The following is a 21,319-nucleotide window of genomic DNA, read 5'->3' as shown; positions in this document are numbered from 1 at the left end:
TGCAGAAGTACAGTACTTTGAAGCCACACTGACAAACATGGCTTACATTCACTAATCCAGTTCTCTGAAAATAAAAAGAAAAAATACGTTTTACATTCATATATATTAATACTGCATTTAATTAAAAAAACCAAACCCACAATAGTTGTTTTTAACTAGTAGATAATGGCTTTAGAAGTTATGCACATCGCACAAGAAAAAATAATGAAATTCATTTTTCTTAAGTGAAAATAGTGTCCAAGCACAAAACTGGATTTACTTCTACATAAAGTTAATCCAGTTTTCTTTTCTAAGCCAATTTTTAAAACACATTTTATTTAAATGGGACAGGTACAGAAAACAATCAACTGACAAAAGAAACTAGTAAATTCATGCCCATAAATGCTAACACTAACTATAATCACTTACTTTGTTTCAGTAACTTCAAGGGATTACAGTTACTTTGAGGGCTTTCTCTGAGGTCTTCGTATATCCTTTTCAATTTCTTTTCTGATTTGAAATTGTTTGTATCTTTCTGCCATTGCAATAAGCTCATTAGGAACTACCTGATAGGAAAGCAGCATAAGAACAAGGTCAGTTTTAAATAATTCTAAACTTTCAGACTCTTGCTTTACAAAAATGGTATTGATTTGTGTGTTCCCAAACTTGATTTTGTTATTTATCTGGCTCCTGTCACTTTGCAGATTGTCTTTTCTGTAGAGATGCATAGGGAAATCTTTTTACATAGAAGTATACTGAAATATACTGAAAAATAATCAGCACGGTGTCCCTGGATTTTCAATTACATATGTATGCTAATATCACCATATCTGATGACAACATATAACCAGCTAATTAAAAATTTGTATTTCAGATCGAAATCTATCTTTCAGTGATAATGAACAGCTGGAAAAAACATCCCATGCCACTAAAAGGTGATACCATACCATATATATTTGAATGTTACACTATTATGATTGATATTAAATTCCTTTTGGAAGTTTTAAGAGCCTTTGGAGAGAAACTTCGGTACTTAAAGTGTTGCCATAGGAAGGGTTCTCACATGGATAAAACAAAGCTAAAAGAAAGAAAAGAAGGGCAGGAGAAAGTGGTCAGTTCTCCCACCACCAGGAGGTCACACGAGCATCTTACCAAGACCCGTGGTGCTTTCTGGCATGTTTGTAATTAGTGGAAAAAATTATGTGTATCATCTGCACACTTTGTCACCTCAGAGTTACTCATGTTTGTAAGGAATGGGGCCAGATGCAAAGAATTACAGACAGACTATATTGGGTTGAGTGACACTGATCATTAAATGAAAGAAAAACAAACAAACTATATACCATTCTTACAGATCATGGAACAAAGGCAGTGTCCAACAAGCCTTCTTAAACCAGATCAGGCATAATGCAGACATTAACGCAACGTTTACTGCAAAAAGCAGTATGGGTGACTACACTGTCAGAAGAGGTTTTAGATCACTAATCTATCAAAGCCAGCCTGCTTCAACAATCCGATACAGCACGTAGCCACGCAGCAGCTAGAAGATACCCAGTCCAGAATCAGTGTCCCGATCGGAGTGAAGAGCAAGCTTCTGCAGTGTGTGTGAGCATGGTATTAACGTGATTGCTCAGCCTCTGTGCTTTGTCCCTCCACAAGTGGCACAAATACAGTGCAAACAGTACAGTACAAACAAATTTAAATACTGTTAAGTCTCCTTAGAAATGCCTAGATCTGGCAATGCTTGCGCAGGTGAAGAATGCAGCCATGACAAGGGGCCTGGTGGAGCAGGAAGGTATATTCTTCCAGTTCCAACTTCTTTTGTTAAGCTTTATAATTCAGCAATGCTTGCCATTTGCTATCAACAACTTTTCTTAAGCTAGCATAAGTGTCAGTTCATTAGTATACATTTTATGTGCTGAATTGGTCTTACTGGTAGACAACTGCCCTGGTTGTCCGGAGTCCATAGAATAGGATGCCTATGCAACAGTCCATTCTGCCTAAGTTTTAGACATTGTTTAGGAATAAAGTGAAAAATGATGCATATCTCTAGCTGAAAGTCATTACAGGAAGTAATGAGACAACATTACTATCCAGCTGAAACACTGGATAATTTTCTTCCTCAGGATCAGATCAGATCCTCTCCTACAGCATGAAACAGAATTTATTCCAACTAAAATTGCAACAATTTCTTGCAAGAGTTTTTCTTGAGTGGACACAAGAAAAGAGTGGGAAGAAGCCTGGATATGGAACATAAAAATCTCAGTGAGGTAATATCCAGCATCTACATCCAGCAAGATTTTTACATGGACAATCTGTGTATCTGTTAAACGTAAAAGCTAGGTACTGTAGTCCAAATGAGAAAACCAAAAAGGATAAAGATGCCATAATTTTTATGTAACACTCTTGGTATTAGAGAGATCAGCGTTCTTCTGCCTGATTCCCTAATAAATCTGTCCATGCTTCCTAATAAGCTTATCTATAAAGATCCCTGCAGCATGATACAGCAATCTTTCTGTTGTACCTCTTTTTCTTTAGGGAGATTATCTGTACATTCAAAATCATGGAAAACATCTGGCTAACAAATGCACCTTACTTGTTTTGAAATTGAAGTATTCTGAACCTTCAGACCATGCTTTCAGTTGCTCTCCTTCCCTTTTGCACGATGCTTTAAGACTGAAGTAATAATATTTTCACTGTCATGAGGAAAAAAAAAACCCCGGCTGTATGGATACTTGCCTTCTATCAGCTACAACTAAAAGTCTGAGAATAATGTTGTGACTAACAGTTACCCTTGAAAGTAAGGATTCAGAGATACTCTTTTCTCCTCTGAACTCAGAGACTCGTTCCCAGTTGAACTCACACACGTTAAAAGTTTGGGAACTTCGCAGTCTGCAGCAGGAGACAAGGCATGGATGGTAACAGCTGACTCAGAACAAGGGAGCTCTAAGTTATATTTAACTGGCTTCCAAGTATCATTACCGGTTTAATCTCTTACATTTTCTGAAGAAAAAAAAACCACAAACAAAACCAAACCAAAAACCAAACCAAAAAAAACCCCCACCCTAAATAAAAACCCAAACCCTGCAACTTTAAGAAGTTATCCACAGGGGACAACTCTTTTTTTCCTCTTTTTTTTTTTCTTTTCCTCCCTCAAAAGCATCTTATCACGTTTGCAATAAGTGGCATATCTTTCAAAGAAGAGTTGTAAAACAGAAGATTCAGGTGAAGTTCTAACTCAGGGTTTAAAGTTTGAGTTAGTGCCCACATAACAACCACAGGTCCTTGGTAAAAAGCAATTCAGTTTGTACTCAAACTCCCATCCCTCAAAAAAAATTTTAAGATTTCAACTTGAGTCAGGGCATGAACTGGGGGTTTACTATAAATCAGGCAAAATACTGTTTCTTGTTACAGCAAGGAACAGCAACATAATTGCCTCTGGCTTCTCAGATATGGTAGCAAGAAAAGAATGTTTCTTTAAAATAAAGAAACAAATCATATTCCAGTCCTATTTCCCATACTATTTACAAACATCTGTAAGAAAGACAGTTTGGAAAAGTATATGCAGATATCACAACTGTCAGATACAATAAACTGAAAGATAGCTTAGCTTTTTCTGATACAAATATTGTTAATATTTACACTGGTAAGTAAGAACATTGGTACATGTGTCCAGAAGTGAAAGACTGGAATAAAATACTATGAAATAAAATAGATCCCATGTGTGTGTATGTTTGTTTCTTCTTCTTTGGACATGGAAGGCTTTGATTAAAGATCCCTGTTCTTTGCTGGGACTCATCTGTAAGGTAAAATACAGCTAAGGATATCCAGGACAAGAGAGACTTAAGTACCCATTTTTTGCCTGAGACATTACAAACACTCACCAAGAAAGTTTCAGGTGGTAACCCAGAACCAATATAAATCTTACCCAGTAAGATGTATTCTTACTTGGTTTGCTCTTTCCAGAATCTCGATCAGCTCAGATGCAACCCTCCAATCACTCTTAGTGACAAGCGTTACTGCCTCCCCAGTACGTCTAAACAAGGAATGAAATAACTGTTGATCCTCAAAACAACTGCTGCTAGGCTTTTCCTATTGACCTACACAGTAATAAATTGTACTACAGGCAGTATTATTGAACTGCTAGATAAAACTGGCTTGAGTATTTACTATGCACATGACAGAAAGCAACTCTTCATAAAGATCAGAATACGGCAATTCACCTAAAATGGAGCAAAGGCACAACTAATTTAAGACTTTTAGACAATAAACCTAGCATAAAAGACAACATATGTAAGTATGAAGAGACATACACTCATATAATGATTAAAATAAGCACATACACAAGAAAAATCACTCTTGTGCCAGCCTGGGAAAGCAGCATTCAAAAGTCCCAACATCCAACTACACCACCATGATAGGCTGAAAACCTTGAATTTATCTACGTTTTTTCCCAATGGACTGTCTAGGAAACTAAACAGCTCAGCTCATGGAGAGACAAACAAGGAAGTGACACTTCAGAGTATCTACACTGAAGTTGTTTTGAACTGTAATTCTTCTCCACATTTAAACTAGCTTTCAAACATCTCTGATTTCCATCCACTTCAATGAAATAACAGAAAAGTGGAAAACTTGTTTGCCTTTTAAATTTAAAAGTGAACCAATTTCAAAACATAAAGCAGTGTGTTATTATCTAAAATATACTTTGATAGACTTGGAGTCTTCACTCCCCCACTGCACATCCCTGTAGCTCTAGCATTTGACAAAACAACACCTATGCAGTGCATAAAATATTGACAATATATTACTATTTTCTTGTAAACACTTACCCTGCTCTTCCAGTACGACCTACTCTATGAACATATTCTTCAATGTTGCGAGGGAAGTCAAAGTTAAAAACATGAGTAATATCATGCACATCAAGGCCACGGGATGCCAAGTCAGTAGCTACCAGTATTCTGACTTTGCCTAAAATAAGTACAACAGAGAAAGAGAGTGGGAGTTTATGGAAGGAACAGAAAATATACTCCAGTCTATTGGTCTTCTAGTATATAATGCACTTAACACATAAAGGAAAAATATGCTTGTTGCATATCACACAGAGTTAACTTCAAATACAAGGTGGTAAGTAAGCACTCAAAATGTGAAATAAAAATAATAGTAAGATGACAAGTAGAACAGCAGGGTGCAGGGGAAGCAAGAAACATGCCTAGCTGATATAAAGGGTCTGTGAAAAGAACAGAAACTTCCAACAACTATATTCTCAGCTGGCATCCTTATCATAGGATTATTCTTTGTTTTATTAACATTGGATCACATAACCCCAAAGTATAACCCTACTGGCATAATCAAGAGCAGAACTGTTTCACTAAAAGCACCATCATTTGACACTTAAATTTACCATTCTGTAGACTAAGACAATATTGATCTTTTCACAGAGATTTAAAAAATAAAATAAGTCTTACTTTTAAATAATTTAACTCTTGGACATCCCAAATTTTATTTAAGAGCAATCTTTTTGTTTGCTGGGGTTTTTTTTGTCAAATTAACAAAATAAACATATCATCCAGAGCTCTTTAATATTTTCACTTCTATGGTACAGAAGAGACATGGCACTTACAAATAGGCAAAGTCCTGCACATGACAAACTTTAAAAACCTGGGCTAAACAAACCGCTACTTCAGTACAAACATACCTTTCTTGAAGTCATCTAAAGCCTGTTCTCGATCACACTGTTCCCTGTTACCATGAAGCGACTGTACTGGAATTCCCTGGAGACCAAAGTCACTTGCTAAGTCATCAGCTCTAAGATGAAATAAAACAATGGTTCTTAAAAGGAGAAAAAAAAAATAAATGTGCAGCATCTAGATTTAGTTCCAAAAGCTAATAATGTGACAACAAAAGCTAAACGTGTGCCTAAGGACAAAAGCCTACCTAGGTCAGCTGATATTTATTATAAAACAGTATGAAAGCAAGAATATTCCCCACATAAATGTTTGCTTTTATTTATATGTAAGAAAAACAACAGATGATTTTTTGTGTTGTTCACTCAAAAAGCTCAGGTATGGTACAACGACCAACCCCCCCACCAATCAGACCTTGTATGCACCAGCTGCCTATGAAAAGTACAGTACATCGCATTAATGTATCCCCAAGAACCTTAACATATACTTTAACTACGTGAAGTTGAGATTTACCACCACCATTAATGATATTGAAAAGGATACAAACTACCAGTCAGTCTGGAGAAATGAATAAACAAACAAATAAAAATACTACTACTACTACCAGCACATTGTTGACATGAGTTGTTACACTTGGTAATTATTATGTGAACTAAGAAACTATCCAGTATTTCTGTTAGAAAAAATGAAGAGATGTAATGCTGGGAAGTGATTACATACGTAAGTTTTTTTCCCACAAAAATGATGACTTTATCTTTTGGCTTCATAGAGTCAATGAAATATTGCATGAAAGCTTTCTTTTCCTCCTCAGCAATAACAATAACTCTCTGTTCTACCGTATTTACTGCCTGTTAAACAGCAAAAAGGGATGTTAAGTAGAAACAGGTTAGAATAATACCATTTCTGTTAATTCTCATATTATGGTACTATAAAACTAGTAATATGATACCATGAAAAAACTATTTTAAAACCAAAATATATATCAGTTTGGAATTAAAACAATGCAGATTTATTTGTTGTTTCCTAGTTGCTTTAGGAGAATAGTAAAATTCATCTTTAAGCAGTTTGCCAAATCATATATTTGCAGAGATTTAGAGGGTACAGATTAGCAGACCAGTGAGGTGAAATAAATATTCCCAGTATTAGTGAAAATCAGATTAAAGTACTTTAATTTGAGTATATTTTATGTTAATCCAGAGCAAGTTGGAACAACGGCAGTCTTACTTGAAAGGACAGCTTTTAAAGAAGATTCTGTAATCTATTTGAAATCATCAGTTCTGTTCAATTCTTCCAACAACAGTTTGTAAATAAAACTTTATTTCATTATATTTGAAGGTTGCCATAGAATGTCTAAGGTATACTATGCTAGTAGTATAAAGGTCTAGACATTCTCATGGCACTGCATCATGATTTTGTGGCAAGGGTTGAACAATCAGCCCAGTACATAGAAAGATTCCCTCTCTGTGTGGGAACCCTTCCCCCCCAGAGGTCACCTCTTCAATTAAGAGAAGCTCCTGTAAAAGAGATGAATGTATCAGACAGGAGAACTAAATTGCACTTGGTATCTTTCAAATTCCTATCCTCTGTCTTTGACAAGTAATGCCCTTTGATAAAAGCATAGGTCTGAACAGAACAGATAAAAAGTACATTTCGCCCCCGTATTTCTACCTACAAGTGTACTGGATACAAAGTTTCCTCACTCCCTATCACTAAAAAAAGTGGAACTGAAAAGGACAATTTTGTAATTTAAGAACCAAACTCAAAGCAATCTCTGGACCAGGATACAGAGATCTTGGAAGAACTACTATTACTGTAAACTCTGCTGGTACTGGAGTCAACTACACATTGCTGCACAAGCATGACAAGTATGCAACTACACCTACATATTAGAAGTTCTGGACTTTAAAGACAGTTCTTATTCGAACACGTACATTCCTGCTCTAGACAAGTGCCCTACAGGAGTTAGCACAGAGCTTCCACTCCCTTTGACAAAGCAGCAGTTAAGAAACACAGGCCCAGATAAGGATCTCTACGCATTAGAAGGAAAACCTTCAGAAAGATGAGTAAGGAACAAGAACTTGCTGAACAGAAGTGAAAGCTGTAAAAACAAGGGCTCAGGCAATAACACATGGCGCTGTGAAGTACAATATTCAAAGTTCAATTTGATTGATACCTGTCAATGGTGACATCTTCTACTGAAGATCTAGGACTTCAAGATCTTGTTACAGAAACATAAGAACAAAGTTGTTTTCTACTTTTTTTTTTTAGTTCTTTCTAACCTTTTAACAGTGCTTTAGAAGAATAATATGGAGCTGTTTTTTCAAAGTTTAGATTGATTTTAACGTTACATGCATTTACTTACATATATTTACAAGCAAAATATTCCCTGGTTTAACTGTAGGTTCTTCTCCAAAAAAAAAACAAAAACCAAAAAACCCAGCTCAGAAACAGAACAACTTACTGCTAAGTCAAGAGTGCCAACATATACAATCATAGGATTTTTCAAATAAGATTTTGCTAGGCGACGAACACCATCAGGCCAAGTAGCACTAAACAGGAAGCAAAGAGGAAAAGAAGCACATAAGAATAGAGTGCAAAACCTTCTCCAATTCATTAATTTCATCACATTCTTCTTTCTTATACACCAGTGAAACACTTGAGTCTGCAATAACAGTAGTGAGTTTATGTAACATTTAGAAATAATCTTAATGAGTCATTAGTAAATAGTATTCAAGCTTTAAAGATAACTTTCTAGGTTAAAAGTACAGGCAATGGTTCAGGAGCCTTTCTAATGAAGCCAAAAGCGAGTTTAGTAGTTCAATGATACCTAATAAGTTTCTAGTCAGTTTTTATCTCTAAAACAATAGCTCCAATGCAAAATATTATAACAAAAATTATTGTTGGATTATTCTGTTAAGCTCCCAAAAGCTGCGTAATTTCAAAATTAATCCAAGTACAGCCTAGCACAGATACTGATCAGAAGGCTAGGATACACATTTGGTCCTAGATGGAAAAAGGGAAGTTGGCATTTCAAATTGCTATGGCAAATTCTAGCACTCCCAGGACACCTTCCTTTTCGGGAAGAACTCAGTTGTTTTTATAGCTGATGTAAAACATCAGACAAGGGGTACAAAATGAAAATAAAATTGTCAAACGATTCATTAGGACTGACTAGGCAGAATTAGAAAGAATACTGGTGCCATTCCCATTTAGGCTGGTAAAAGTTGTAATAAAAATGACACACTTGTTTTGAAGTTTACTTGTTCAATAATCTTATGTTTACAGTGTTCAAGTACTGAGCACTATTATGCTTACATACCTTGTCATAACAGTTTGTCTGTCAGGCCTCACATCTATTAGGATCTTCATTATCTGAGGTTCAAATCCCATATCCAACATTCTGTCAGCCTCATCTAAAACCTGCTCAGAACAACTTTATTTATTGTGTCTAGTTCCTTAGATAAGGGTTTCAGCAGAAATTACATAGCAGACCATTTTAATAGTAAGACTTTTAATTGCAGAATCCACTCCATAATGTATTGCAAAACCTGTTCAACTTCTATTTCACCACTCCAATTTCCTTGAGGCTTTTTCATTTAGTAATACATATGCAGGCAGAACACGAAAATCCACAGCACCTTTAAGAGCACTTAAAAGTCAATGAAGAAGAAACTACAACTGTTTGTTTAACAAGAATTTGGTTGGTGCCTAAAACTAAGCACAGAATTAACAGAGAGAGAGAGAGAGAGAGAGAAACCAAAACCAACCAAACCTGGGTGCAGGGGACCCCACACGACACACTTTCAGTAAGACATTTTTGGTAATTTAAAGGGGAAATCTCACTTCTACCTTGTTAGAGATCTCATACCAGATCAAAATATCAGTTATCAATTTAGTTCCTCATTAGAAGTAGGAAAAAAGCCAGACCATATATTCTGGTTCACACTAGGACACTGTAGAACTCCCAGAGCTCAAACTTGTTTCGTCTGGAACAAGTGAGCTGAAGGTCTGAGTACAACTGTTTGGAACTGACTTTTTTTTCCTAATATACAAACACACTTGTGAATGTTCTCAGAGTCTCATACAAAGAAGGCAGCTGCCATCCAAGACTCATTTTTCTCTTTTAATTTTCAAATAGCGTTTATATAAATCAAAGTTCTATGGATCATGCTTTTAAGTACTGACATTTTCTAGTCACTTATGTGGAGACATAAGACTTTGATGATAATCCCTTTCTACTGTCCTTATTTTGCTGTTCCATTCTTTTCAGATGTTTTATTCTATTAAAGGTTTTTAGTACATTATCTATGTAGATCTCTGAAATAATAACAAATCATCAGCTGAGAGACAGAAGACAAGAATTCTACTTCTTGATTTAATTCTCTTACTCTTCAAAGGACTCATGGAGATTTCATTAACGACTTGGATTCTAATACAATGGCAAGGCTGAAACATCATTAATTTTGTATACAGAGTTGGCTACTATGCCCCTTCCAGCAGCAGAAGCTTTCTAAGCTATTAAGCACACTGGTACTTTGCTGGAAAGGGAGAAGAACGAACGTATGTGTATTAGATGGATCAGAGCAGTGAAGTTTACTTTCCTTATTTCTGATAGCTGCTTAATAACCAAATAAAGGCTTAATGAATAAATAAATAAATAAATAAAGGCTGTAGTAGATATAAGATAGAAATTAGCACTATTTTTTCCAAATGCCTCGTAGCCAGGTCCTGGTTTATAAGCTATATCCCCCCCCAGCTGACATAATCTTAGGTTTCTTGTTATCTATACATATTTACTTTTTTGTTAATATTATTAATTTCAGTTCTATTTTTTGGCAAGAAATTCTTACAAGCCAGTTCTTCATGTGAAAATTATTTTCTTTCCTCTTTTTAAATTAGTTATTGGTAAGTTTTACACTTTTTTTTTTGTATTTGAAGAATAAAAGGATGACTCCAATCTACCTTCTATATCCTACTTCATGATTTTTCTATATAGAGATATATATGTTTTTACTATATTCTTTCACCTAAATGCTTCCCAATTATTCATGCACAACTCCAATTTCCTTACTTATGCTTTATGAGCATAAAGTCAAAAGAAAAAAAGCACTCAGATTACTGATGAACGAATACCAATTTACACTGAACACAGCAAAACACAAAGCAATCTTCAAGTGACATGTACTGTAAATAATCAGGCCATATACGACAGAATTTCCCAGTCTTTCTTCCAAAATCATGAAAAAACAGCTTATCTTGAATAAGTGGGTTCCTAAAAATCTGAATCAAGACTGCACCTAACTTGATGGTTCTGTCAGGCAAGACGACAAATTCCCTGCCTCCAGGGCGGGTGAATACCTTGTGTACAATGTATATTCAAATATAATTAACTCTAACAGAGTTTGGGTTTTGGCTTGGTTTTTTTGTTTTGTTTTGTTTGTGGTTTTTTTTTTAAACAAACAATTGTATCCCAGTCTCTGACCTTGGAAGGCCTCTGGTAAACAATTATATCATACCAGGAAATAATACTCAGTGCACTTTAGGAGTATTCACAAGACTCAACAATATCTTTAAATGAAAGCTGTAAATGAAGCTCTTCAGTGAAGAGCATTCTTCATCCAAGGTGTTAAGTTGAAGTCTAATATCCCTCTCTTTTCTCTGAAATAAGGCTTCAAGATTAAATTATTTGTTGGCTGAAAACTGACAGTAAAAGCATCTTATATATTAAAAAGTACAAGAAACTACAAGGAAAAAATATATGATAAGATTAAAAAAAAACAGAATTCTGGATGTGCAACTTCTCATATGGGATGTAAAGAAGCACAGCATTTCCAGAAAGTCTGAAGCATGAGATGTTAACCACCTTGCAAAACACGGTCCTTGCACAGGTATCAATATTCTGAAAATATTTAGCTGCTAACAGTACAACAAATGTTTTTCTCCTGCTTTACATCATCATATTTTTCAGTTTGATAGCCGATTCTTTTTAGTAATGTCATACTGTAGTATATCCTGCACATACTGAAACATCTGATTTTGGTTACATACATACTCTTTGCTTTACAAAGCAGCGTGTGCCTGGAGTATGACCATACTTCACCTTGCTAGAGAAAGATTACATATGTTCCTATAGTTCTCAGAAAGCAGGTTTTCAGGCCTTTTTTCCTCCTGCTTAGCAATTACATGTTACACTTCTACACAAGGCTACTCTTCTGTCTTCCAATAATCCTCTTTTTTTCTAGATGGCCAAATTTCTAATGATGCTATACCACCACTAGCCTTGCCAGTAAGCTCACAACTATTACCCAGAATTGGAGCTAACTCGTTACGGCATAATGAGTATTTAACCCTCAGAGGGGAGTGGGGATGGAGATAAGGGAGGGAAAGCAGGCCAAATTGTCAAAGTAGGCAACAAATTGCCAGTTAAACAGACAACTCACAAATAATTTGAGTATATGAAAGTATTTTACAAAATACTTTGTATGGTTTTAAGTGTCCAGCACAGCAAAAGGCAAGAATGCAATGAAGACAAGGATTCATAACAATGATATTTTCCCACTGAGCTCAAAAGAAAGTCAGTCACCCGAACACTTAAATACCTAACTGTTTGTGACTCTGGTGCTTACTGCACAAGTTCTAATAAGAACTTGAGTCACTGTTAACCTTTATAAGAAAAGGAAAAGACAACTTGGGAAAAGCATTTCATCCATTAATAACTGATACTGACAAAATGAAGTTTAAAACAGCAAACATTACTAATGCGAGATAACAGTTTAGCTCACTGTGCTAGAAGCCTGTTTTATTTTTTTCTAGGGAATATTCCACATCTGCAATGCAGTTATGGCAAGTATGAACCATCCTGCCAACACCAATCTCAACGTTAAGATGTATTGTAATTAAGACTTAAAAAGTTTAAAGAAAACTTCATTAAAACTTAAGTTCACACTAAGTTAACCATTTCCCAACTGGTGCAATACTCATCCCATATCAGCTACTTGCCAAGTATGTTATGCTCTTCAAATTTATGAAGTTGTTCATCTGAAGATCATTCAGTCTACCAGGAGTAGCAATAACAATATCCACACCTTTGGTAACCACGTTTATCTGTCCTTTTCGGTCCCCACCACCATATATGCAAATACTGAAAAATAAAATTTTTTACAAAAGCAGTGTATTAAGGTTCATCTAAACTCAATCTTTTTCAAATAAATGCCACCATGTTGCTTCATTTTAAAAAGTATCGTCTGGTATTACCAAGACGAAGGAATACAGCAAGTGTGACTGATAGTATCACAGTAAATAATGGACTTAACACTGAGTGATACTCCTCAACAGTTCAGCAATAGCTTTGTGCTGAAATTGCAGTGAAAGTAATCGTGAAAGGAAGGAAGATGGCTATGAAGCTATGAGTATGTTTTGGGTTGTTCTGAAAATACTCACACCAAAATAGACAAACGTATGACAGGATGCATGATTTTCTAAACAGTACCATCAAAAGTCAGATGTTTTGCTGTTATAACAACCAACACATTTGATAAGGTATCAGGCTTACACACAAACTTAACATGCTCTGCAAAACTCCTTAGTATTTTTGGGAAGGAAGCAGAACATACATTTCAGTATTTGATGACTACAAGGCTAATTCTGAATGCCATACAAAGTTACCAGAGAGCCCTAAAAGTAAGTTTCAGAGTACAGTAATGTCTGTTGAATACCTTAAATGAAGATCTACACTCTCAGCAGGTTTGTGGATGAAACCACACTGGGAGAGCAGTCAATACACTAGAGGGCTAGGCTGTTACTCAGAAGAACCAGAAAAAACTAGAGAAATGGGCTGACAGTAATCTCATGAAGTTTAACAAAAGCAAAAATGGGGATGGAATTACCCCAATAGCTGAGGGCCAACATGCTAGAAATTGGCTTTGCAGAAAAGACATGGGCGGGCAAGAAATTGAACATTATTCAGCAGTGTGACCCCACAGAAAAGAGAGCCAGCTGTGTACTATGGAGAAGGTAGCCAGCAGGTTGAGAGAACTCGTTATTCCCCTTTATTCAGTACTTGTGAGACCACACCTCAAGCACAATATCCAGTTTTTGTACCCACTGCCCCTATTACAAGACAGACATACCCATACTGGAGCAAGTCCAGCAGGCAGCTACCAAGATGGTCAAGGGCATGGAGTGCATGATGTGAGAAGCTGGTAACCAGGCTTGTTCAGCTGAAAGAGAAGGCTCAGGGAGATGCTACTGCTGTCTACAACTACCTAACAGCAAGATGCTGAGAAGACACAGCCAGACTCTTCTCAGCTGTCCACACAGAAGGACAGAAGCAACAAAGCTACAACACACAGAACTCCAACTATATAAGAAATAGATTTTCACCATAAGAATAGTAAAAACAGGTATTCTAAAAACTGGGGAAATACAAAGTCTGCATTTACTACCTTCCCCTCCCCTCTTAGCAAATGCAATTTTAGTAGGTGAATTAAGCCACAAGCGGTAGGAAAAAAAATATTACTTAACAAGCAAGTGAGAAGTAAGATTACCTTTTAATTCCTTTGTACGTGTACTTCAAACATTCTGCCTCTACTTGAAGTGCCAGTTCTCGAGTGGGAGCAAGGACTAACATTCCCGGCCCCCCACGCTGATCTTTGGATCTGCAATAAAGCATCTTTAGAATGTGAGCTAGGCAAAGTCCATCGCATCTGACATCGACTATTTTTATACCATTCTAGACTTTCTCAGTAACAGAATCTATGGTGACAGATTTGGTACTCATTCCACCAGGTTTATAGGTTTTTTTCCACTTTATGATTTATTATATTCTTTACTAGAAAACCATCATGTAGGGGGTGGGGGCGGGGGGAAGTACCCACAGCTAAACAAGTCAGACATGTGAGCAGTCCTTACATTGGTTGTGAAGTCAAGTGAATGAATCCAGGCATTAAGTAGGCTAATGTCTTCCCGGTACCAGTCTGTGCTATACCAATAAGATCAATTCCTTGGAGTATGATCGGCCATGCCTGGGACTAATATAAACCAACAAAACTTAAATATACTTTTCTCTTGAGCTTTAGTTAAAGAGTCGTTAAAATTGAAGAAATACCTGAATTGGTGTAGGCTTTTGAAAACCAACTTTTCTAATATTTGCCATAATATCAGGATAATGCTCAAATACATCTTCAAATTTACAAACAGGATTGGGAATGCAGCGTTTTTCACCTTCTTTTAAGTCATCACAGATTATATTATTATTTTCTTTCCTGTATAGAATTAAAGAAGTGCAATTGCTTTAAAGTCTCATTATCTGAAAAAGTAGAGCTAACATAAAAGACTGCATTTCTGACTTTTTTTTTTTTTTTTTTTTTTTTTTTTAAATTCCTGGAACAACAGAAAACAAGTTCAGGCTCTTGAATGAGACTTCTAACTCTTCTTCTAACTTTTAAGAGAGCCTTACTACAGAAACACTTCTCCTGGAGGCATCAATAACCATTCTTTCTTAAGAGTGATTAATTTGAAGTTATATGTGGTTATTAACATGAACTGCAGTCCTGTCATATCAGACCTCAATTATACTCTATTACAAATTAAATAACTGTGACAAGTTTTTAAACCTAAAGACAACCCAGAACTCAGAGGAATGGATTGGACTTCTTTGTGAAAACTCTATATTCTGACAAAAGCCTTCCTGAAATATTTTCAGAGCAGCTTCCTGGATGCTCTAGAAAATACAAACAGAACAGTTTAGAAAAAAGAACGTTGTCAGTAAGACAAACTGAAAAAAAAAAAACCCCAACCCAACAAAACCCAAAATACAACAATGCACACAAAAAGCTACATTAAAAACTGAGGTTCTGAGGCTACCCCCAATTAAGAGGTATTAATATGCATAAGTAGTTTATCTTCATTCCAGTCCTGTACTCTTCTGAAGATTGCATTCAGCAAATAGTTTTACTTCAAGCAGGGTGTGGGCTAGGAAAAGAATGGGTAATTCAACCTCTCCTCACGTTTACAATTTTTTTTCAATTACTGTCTTTTTTCCCTTAAAGCAAATAAATTAGATGAAAAAGGAAAAACATTCCATTATCACACAAGTGCTACTCCTCAATGCATGTTCTGAACGTACAGAACAATGTTCTGTTGCTCTTGACTAGCTCTGACAGTAACACATACATATACTTCAAGGAAATGGGTGTCAATTCCACGCTTTGCTCACTGTGGCAACCTTTCTATGGTGGGCATGCAAGAGGAAAACCAGACACGATGCAAAAAGAAAAGTAATAAAAGGTAATGATTCAAGAATGTTCACCAGCTTCATTAGAACTACTGAAAAGGGTTGAAACTATTACCAGGGCCTGAACCAAATCATTTGAAACAGATCATCTGCTCTTCTTGCGAAGTAATCATGTAGATTGCTGGATCACAATGAATGGATACAGTTAACTGAGGCATGTACTCAGCAGGATGTACTTGTAAAGACTAGATGGATAGGAAGACAACAGTAACAGAACTTGAAATTTGTTCTGAAGATGGTATTTGACTAAAACATATGGGGGAAAAATGGTAGCCAAGAGGTATTCAACATGTGAACAATCGTATTTGGAAAGACCTAGAAAATGTGAACATGCTGTCTCACAAAATGCAAAGAAACAGCCAAAAGCCAATGAATGGTCTTGATTTTTTTCCCTTCTGAAAGTCAACTAAATGATACACTTTTAGAGAAGCAGTTAATCCCTAACGTTAATTTTCCAAGCAACTAATAATACCCCATCTGCTAGTTAGAGTTTAACTCCTAAGAAAGAGTTCCTAAGAAGATCTAGTTTATTACAAGACCCTAACATTAATGCTGCTTTCTCAGTATTTCATCTCCCACTTTCTGGCCTTTATACCTTAATAGTTATTTTTGCCAAGCAGATGATTCCCTATAGAAATGATCTTACCGCCATAGTTCCACTTCTTCTTGTGACATAGATGCAGTCCTTGATGATTCTTTATAGAAGTTTTTCTCAACTGGAGGCAAGTCTTGAACAATGAGAAAAAGTAAACTCAAGACAGTAAGAAATGCTACAGGTTCAGGGCAAGTCTTCTAAAGCTTAAGATGGAAATTTTGAAAGCCAAACAGTGCCTTGTACTAGAAGACTAGTCAAAAGTGGTGGAAGACTATTGCTGTTCATGTAAAAGATTAAGTCTGAGAAACACTGAAGTATCTGCAAAAGAATCACTTCCCCACATTTCAAATGCTAAAGTAATTTCTACTAACATATATAGCATGATATTTAACAATTCTCAGATTTTTGCTGTGGCCACATACAAAATAAGAGCATTTTTAAATGGTGAAGTAAAAATACCAATTGAATGGCAAGTTTAAGTCTTCACACAGCACCTACAGTGTCCTCCATGACTATGCTGAGAAATGCTGATGTGGTCACTTCACTGCAAATACTTAACTAATCTGGACACTGAAAGATTCAGTCATCTCAAAGCAAAAAGTAAAAACATTTAAGCATTCAACAGATTTATCGTATAAAGACAAGTACCATACAATCAAAATTTTAAAACTAACCTGCCCACTTCATAGCTTCATATTTAGCTTTGTTTTCTCGAAGAGAGTCCCAGTTAATCACTGGTTTCTTTGGGTTATTTTCAGGCTTGATAATGTCCAAGATTTTTCCTGCAGAGTTAGTACCAAAATGCTGCTGTTTCATGGAAACTGTTGCAGGGTCAGGGAGACACACACCCTCACCCCCCCTCCAAAAACCCACAAACACCTTATTTTCTTTTTCTACCATAAGGCCTCTTACGTGATTTTGAATAGGCGTGAAGCATTTAAATAGAAAATTCTTTCCTAGGTCTTAGCCTGAAACATCAGTAAAACATGTATAAATCCAGTTCTGATAAAAAAAAAGAAGCACATCACATCTTTAGCTACTTAAAGAAAGTAATGACAGGTTCTGAAATGCTGCTCCTCCACCTATCAATAAGGCTTGTTGTACAGCAGGCTTTTGAAAAACTTGTGAACCCAGTAGATGATGTGCAGACAGAAAGCTTTATTTTTAACAGCTACAAAAGCAAGGTTTTCTTCTAAAGCATCCAACGACACCACAGTAAAGTCTCAGTGTAGTTACACTCTCTACTTTTTTGATGAGGTTAACACTTTGTAAGAAAGATTTTACACCGAAGATAAAAATGGCAACACAATTATGTATTAGTGGAAAAGCAGGAAACACAGGGAAAACACAGACACACGTACTGAGGAAGTGTTAGTTATTTCTAGCCTCTTGAAACATACTCATCCACCTTCTAGGGCACTTCTAAAATCAAAACTCACAGCTACTCCATTCCTTATTCTAACACTGGAACACAAGTCTCAGATCCCTTCTTCTTCATCAGTGCCTCAGATCAACAACTATGGATGTTGTTTGCCCGTGCAAAAAGTTGTTGGGAGCACATGAAAGACAAATATCAGTAACATAAGCAGCACTTCAACATACAATCATTACTCATATATCCATGTAACAAAGTTAACACAATAAAGCCTAGTAAAGTGAGGCATGATGTGCGACATCAAATCTTAAATGCTAACTTCCCATGAAGTAGTAAGAAAATAGCATCACCCATACTATGATTAGTACATGGTACACTAGTACACAGACTACATTTATAAAAGCTTATTGAATTTTAATACTGCACAGATACTACATTAAAACTTAAACTAGAACCAATACTTGTATTTCAGGGGAATTGGACAGATAATGCAAGAAACCAAGTAGTATAACATTCTGCATTCATTAAAATTGTTGAAAACACACAGGAACAGATTTTCATAGAAATCTGGCAGTTTGAGGGCGGGAAACTGTTCATAGCTGGGAAAGGAGGATGTCTAGATATTTCTAAGGAGGTATGCCATTGCCCAAGAACAAGGTAAGAGTTAACTCACTTTAGTAAAATACCAATATAAAAACACTCCAGCAAACTCCGAACGTATGGAAAGACAATCCATTGTCTTTTTTTTTTTTCCAAACCACATTTCTTACCTTTTTCAGTCCCACCTCTAATGTAGTTTTGTCCAGATCTCATAACAGAGTCGTCAATCAACATCTTGGCTTTGTTTTGCACAGCAACGCTGCCAAAAATCTTTACTTCAGCTTCATAGGTTCCCTTTATAACCTACATTCATAAAACCTTACTGAGTTTTTTTAATACTGCAAAGACAAACATCATATGAGAAAACGTACTGAAAACAATCTTTGATTTTTTTTTTTTGTCTGAATTTTAACTTCTCTTCCCAGGAAAAGGCCCTTTAATTCCCTTTGTGAAAGAAAGGAAAACAAATGCATACATAAAGAAAAAAACCCCAACCAAAACAGTAAGCTTTTCCTACTTTCACATACCAGTCAAGTGGCACCCTCAATTCCACTTCCTTTTTCCCAATTCTTGTAACAGAATAGAATTATTACAGCTACTGCAACACCCTTCAATTTGCTGCAGTAATTCTGAAGCATGGAAGCAAAACCAAGTATGTTCCCAACAGAGTCCAGGCCTGGATGACACACAGCACATGGTACCTTTATCCTGGAACCCGAAGAATCCTCAAGTTCTCTTATTTTAGCTCCACCTCGACCTGTTATAAAGATACACTTAAGCTATTACAGAGATTTAGACCAAACCATCAAAAACATGGTAACTCTAAGCATTTCAGTTGTGACCAAAATCTAAGACCTTCATATGAGCACACGCATCCAAAAGTAAAAGAACTTGTGACACTGAACTGTTGGAAAATGCAGGTAACTTTTTTGGCAATTAACCAAACACAAGGTGCAGGACGGGGGAGACACCTCAGTTGAAGAGATGGAGCAGCAAAACCAGCTCAAGAGCCACCCTTCCTCCACATGACTGGAGAGGGGCTTCAGCCCACTTAAGACTGCTGGCCGTAAGAAACAGACAACAACCCAGCGACTTTAGGGAGGAAAAGCTCAGCTACCCTGGCCAGTGGGAGAGCTCCACTTTTCAGCCAGTACCCTGCAAAAACATCCTGCCATCCTCAGGCGAGAGAGGTGTAAGGGAATCACAAGGGGCTGGGGCCCTTCCACGGCCGGGGAGAGGGAAGGCAGCCATGCACCTCCTCGGGGCACAGAGGGAGGGAGGGAAGGGGGGTTAAGGGCCCACACCAACAAACCTCTCGGGTCCTCTCCTCCTCCCCCCTCACCTCAGCGGGCCAAGCCCCCCCCGGGGTGTGTGTGTGCGGCCGTTATTACCTATGAGAGCCCCGACCAGGGCGTTATCGAGGTGGAAGCAGAGGGGCGCCACGGCGTCCCCAGCCTGGCCGGCGCCGACTCGGGGCGGCCGCTGCCGCGCCGCTTCCCGCGGGCCGCAGGAGCCTCCAGCGCCTCGAGGCCCCCGCTCTTCCTCTCCGAGGCCGGCCGCCGCCGCCTCCCCCCGCCACTCAGCGCTCTTTCGTCCCCCGCCGCCCTCTACGGAGGCGCCGCCCTGCGACGGGAGCGGCGGCCGGCACAGGGGAACGGCGGCAGAAGATGGCGGCCGGCACGGGGGAGCGGCGGCCGCAGAAGATGGCGGCCAGCCCGGCCCGCCGGCATCCTCGTCGCTGCTCGTGTCCCAGTCAGACATGGCGGCTCCCCGCCTCGGGCTCCGCCGCCCATGTGGCGGGCCTCAGCCCGCCTTTGGCTAGGGAGTGCGCTGATTGGCCAAAGCGGGCCGCTCCCTGAGCAGTGATTGGCTGGCTCCCGCTGAGGGCCGCTGGGTCCCGCGTCCTGCCGCCATCTCCCTCTCGTCTCCTTCGCCCGCCTCGGGGCAGCCCTGGGTGGGCTCCGCCGAGGAGGAGGCGGTGGTTTAGGACGGGACGGGCACGAACTCGGTCCTGAACGTGTGGGAAGTCCCCGAAGACTGTAGGGGAGAGAGGCAGGCAGCCTCAGGGGAGGCTGGGGAGTGAGGGTGTCATGGAGTAACTTGGCTAGGTGTCAAGGCTTGTGGCACGCGGGCACATCTCAGTCCGAACTTCTTAGGGAAGTCATAATATTTAACCTCAAATTAAGCTTTAATGGTGCTTTAATAAAGATTTTAGTGTGACCGAATGTACTAAAGCTGATACAATATTGGAAACCGAGTCACAGAACGGCTGAGGCTGGAGGCACCTCCGGAGGCCATCTTGTGTCCATCCCCCCCCGCCTCAAGCAGGGACACCAAGAGCCAGTTGCCCAGGACCGTGTCCGGGCGGCTTTCAAATATCTCCAAGGATGGAGACTCCACAACCTCCCTGGGAAACCTGTGCCAGTGCTTGGTCACCCTCACTGTGAAAAAAACCACCCAAAACCCCAAACAAGAAAAAGCTAACACCTCCCCCTCCCCCCTTCAATTACACTGAAAATCTGCTAAAGGAGGGTTTAAATTTCCCCTTTTAGGCACAGTCGTGTACTCCTGTTGTACAGAGCTGAACGGTGCACCTGAACGTACGTGTCTTCATGGATGCACGTGGCCGCCTGTGCCTGTGCCGTGGTGACCTGCAGGGTAAGTCCGCAGGAAAAACGTCACGCCGCTCTCTTCTGACCCTTCCCTGCTATCTCTACGTACTCGTGAAGCAAGGCTGCCCGGCTTCACACAAGAAGAGCGTGCATACATGCTTGCCTTTTTCCCTCTCCTGT

The 21,319-nt window shown here is 38.3% G+C and overlaps 1 protein-coding gene across 2 annotated transcripts; it reads right to left on the bottom strand.

The window, feature by feature from the left end:
• Positions 1–109: 109 nt before the first annotated feature.
• DDX43 (DEAD-box helicase 43) lies at positions 110–20,288 on the bottom strand. 2 transcript variants are annotated; one of them, XM_075046348.1, is made up of 17 exons: positions 20,184–20,288; positions 19,919–20,063; positions 19,229–19,284; positions 18,713–18,830; positions 17,227–17,334; positions 16,604–16,685; positions 14,770–14,926; positions 14,574–14,692; positions 14,210–14,320; positions 12,663–12,804; positions 8,983–9,083; positions 8,125–8,212; positions 6,384–6,511; positions 5,675–5,784; positions 4,809–4,947; positions 3,928–4,015; positions 110–545 (listed from the first exon to the last, which is right to left on the bottom strand). In XM_075046348.1, the coding sequence occupies exons 1-17, from the start codon at positions 20,286–20,288 to the stop codon at positions 438–440; spliced, it is 1,905 nt and encodes a 634-aa protein (XP_074902449.1). In that variant the 3' UTR covers positions 110–437. The 2 variants fall into 2 exon arrangements, with proteins under 2 accessions (XP_074902449.1, XP_074902448.1); XM_075046347.1 differs by having other exon boundaries at positions 18,698–18,830; positions 19,919–20,288.
• Between the last annotated feature and the right edge of the window lie 1,031 nt (positions 20,289–21,319).

This window comes from Buteo buteo, chromosome 15, assembly GCF_964188355.1.
Source record: "Buteo buteo chromosome 15, bButBut1.hap1.1, whole genome shotgun sequence".
Taxonomy (NCBI): Eukaryota; Metazoa; Chordata; class Aves; order Accipitriformes; family Accipitridae; genus Buteo; species Buteo buteo.
This window is presented reverse-complemented; position numbering and strand designations above follow the sequence as displayed.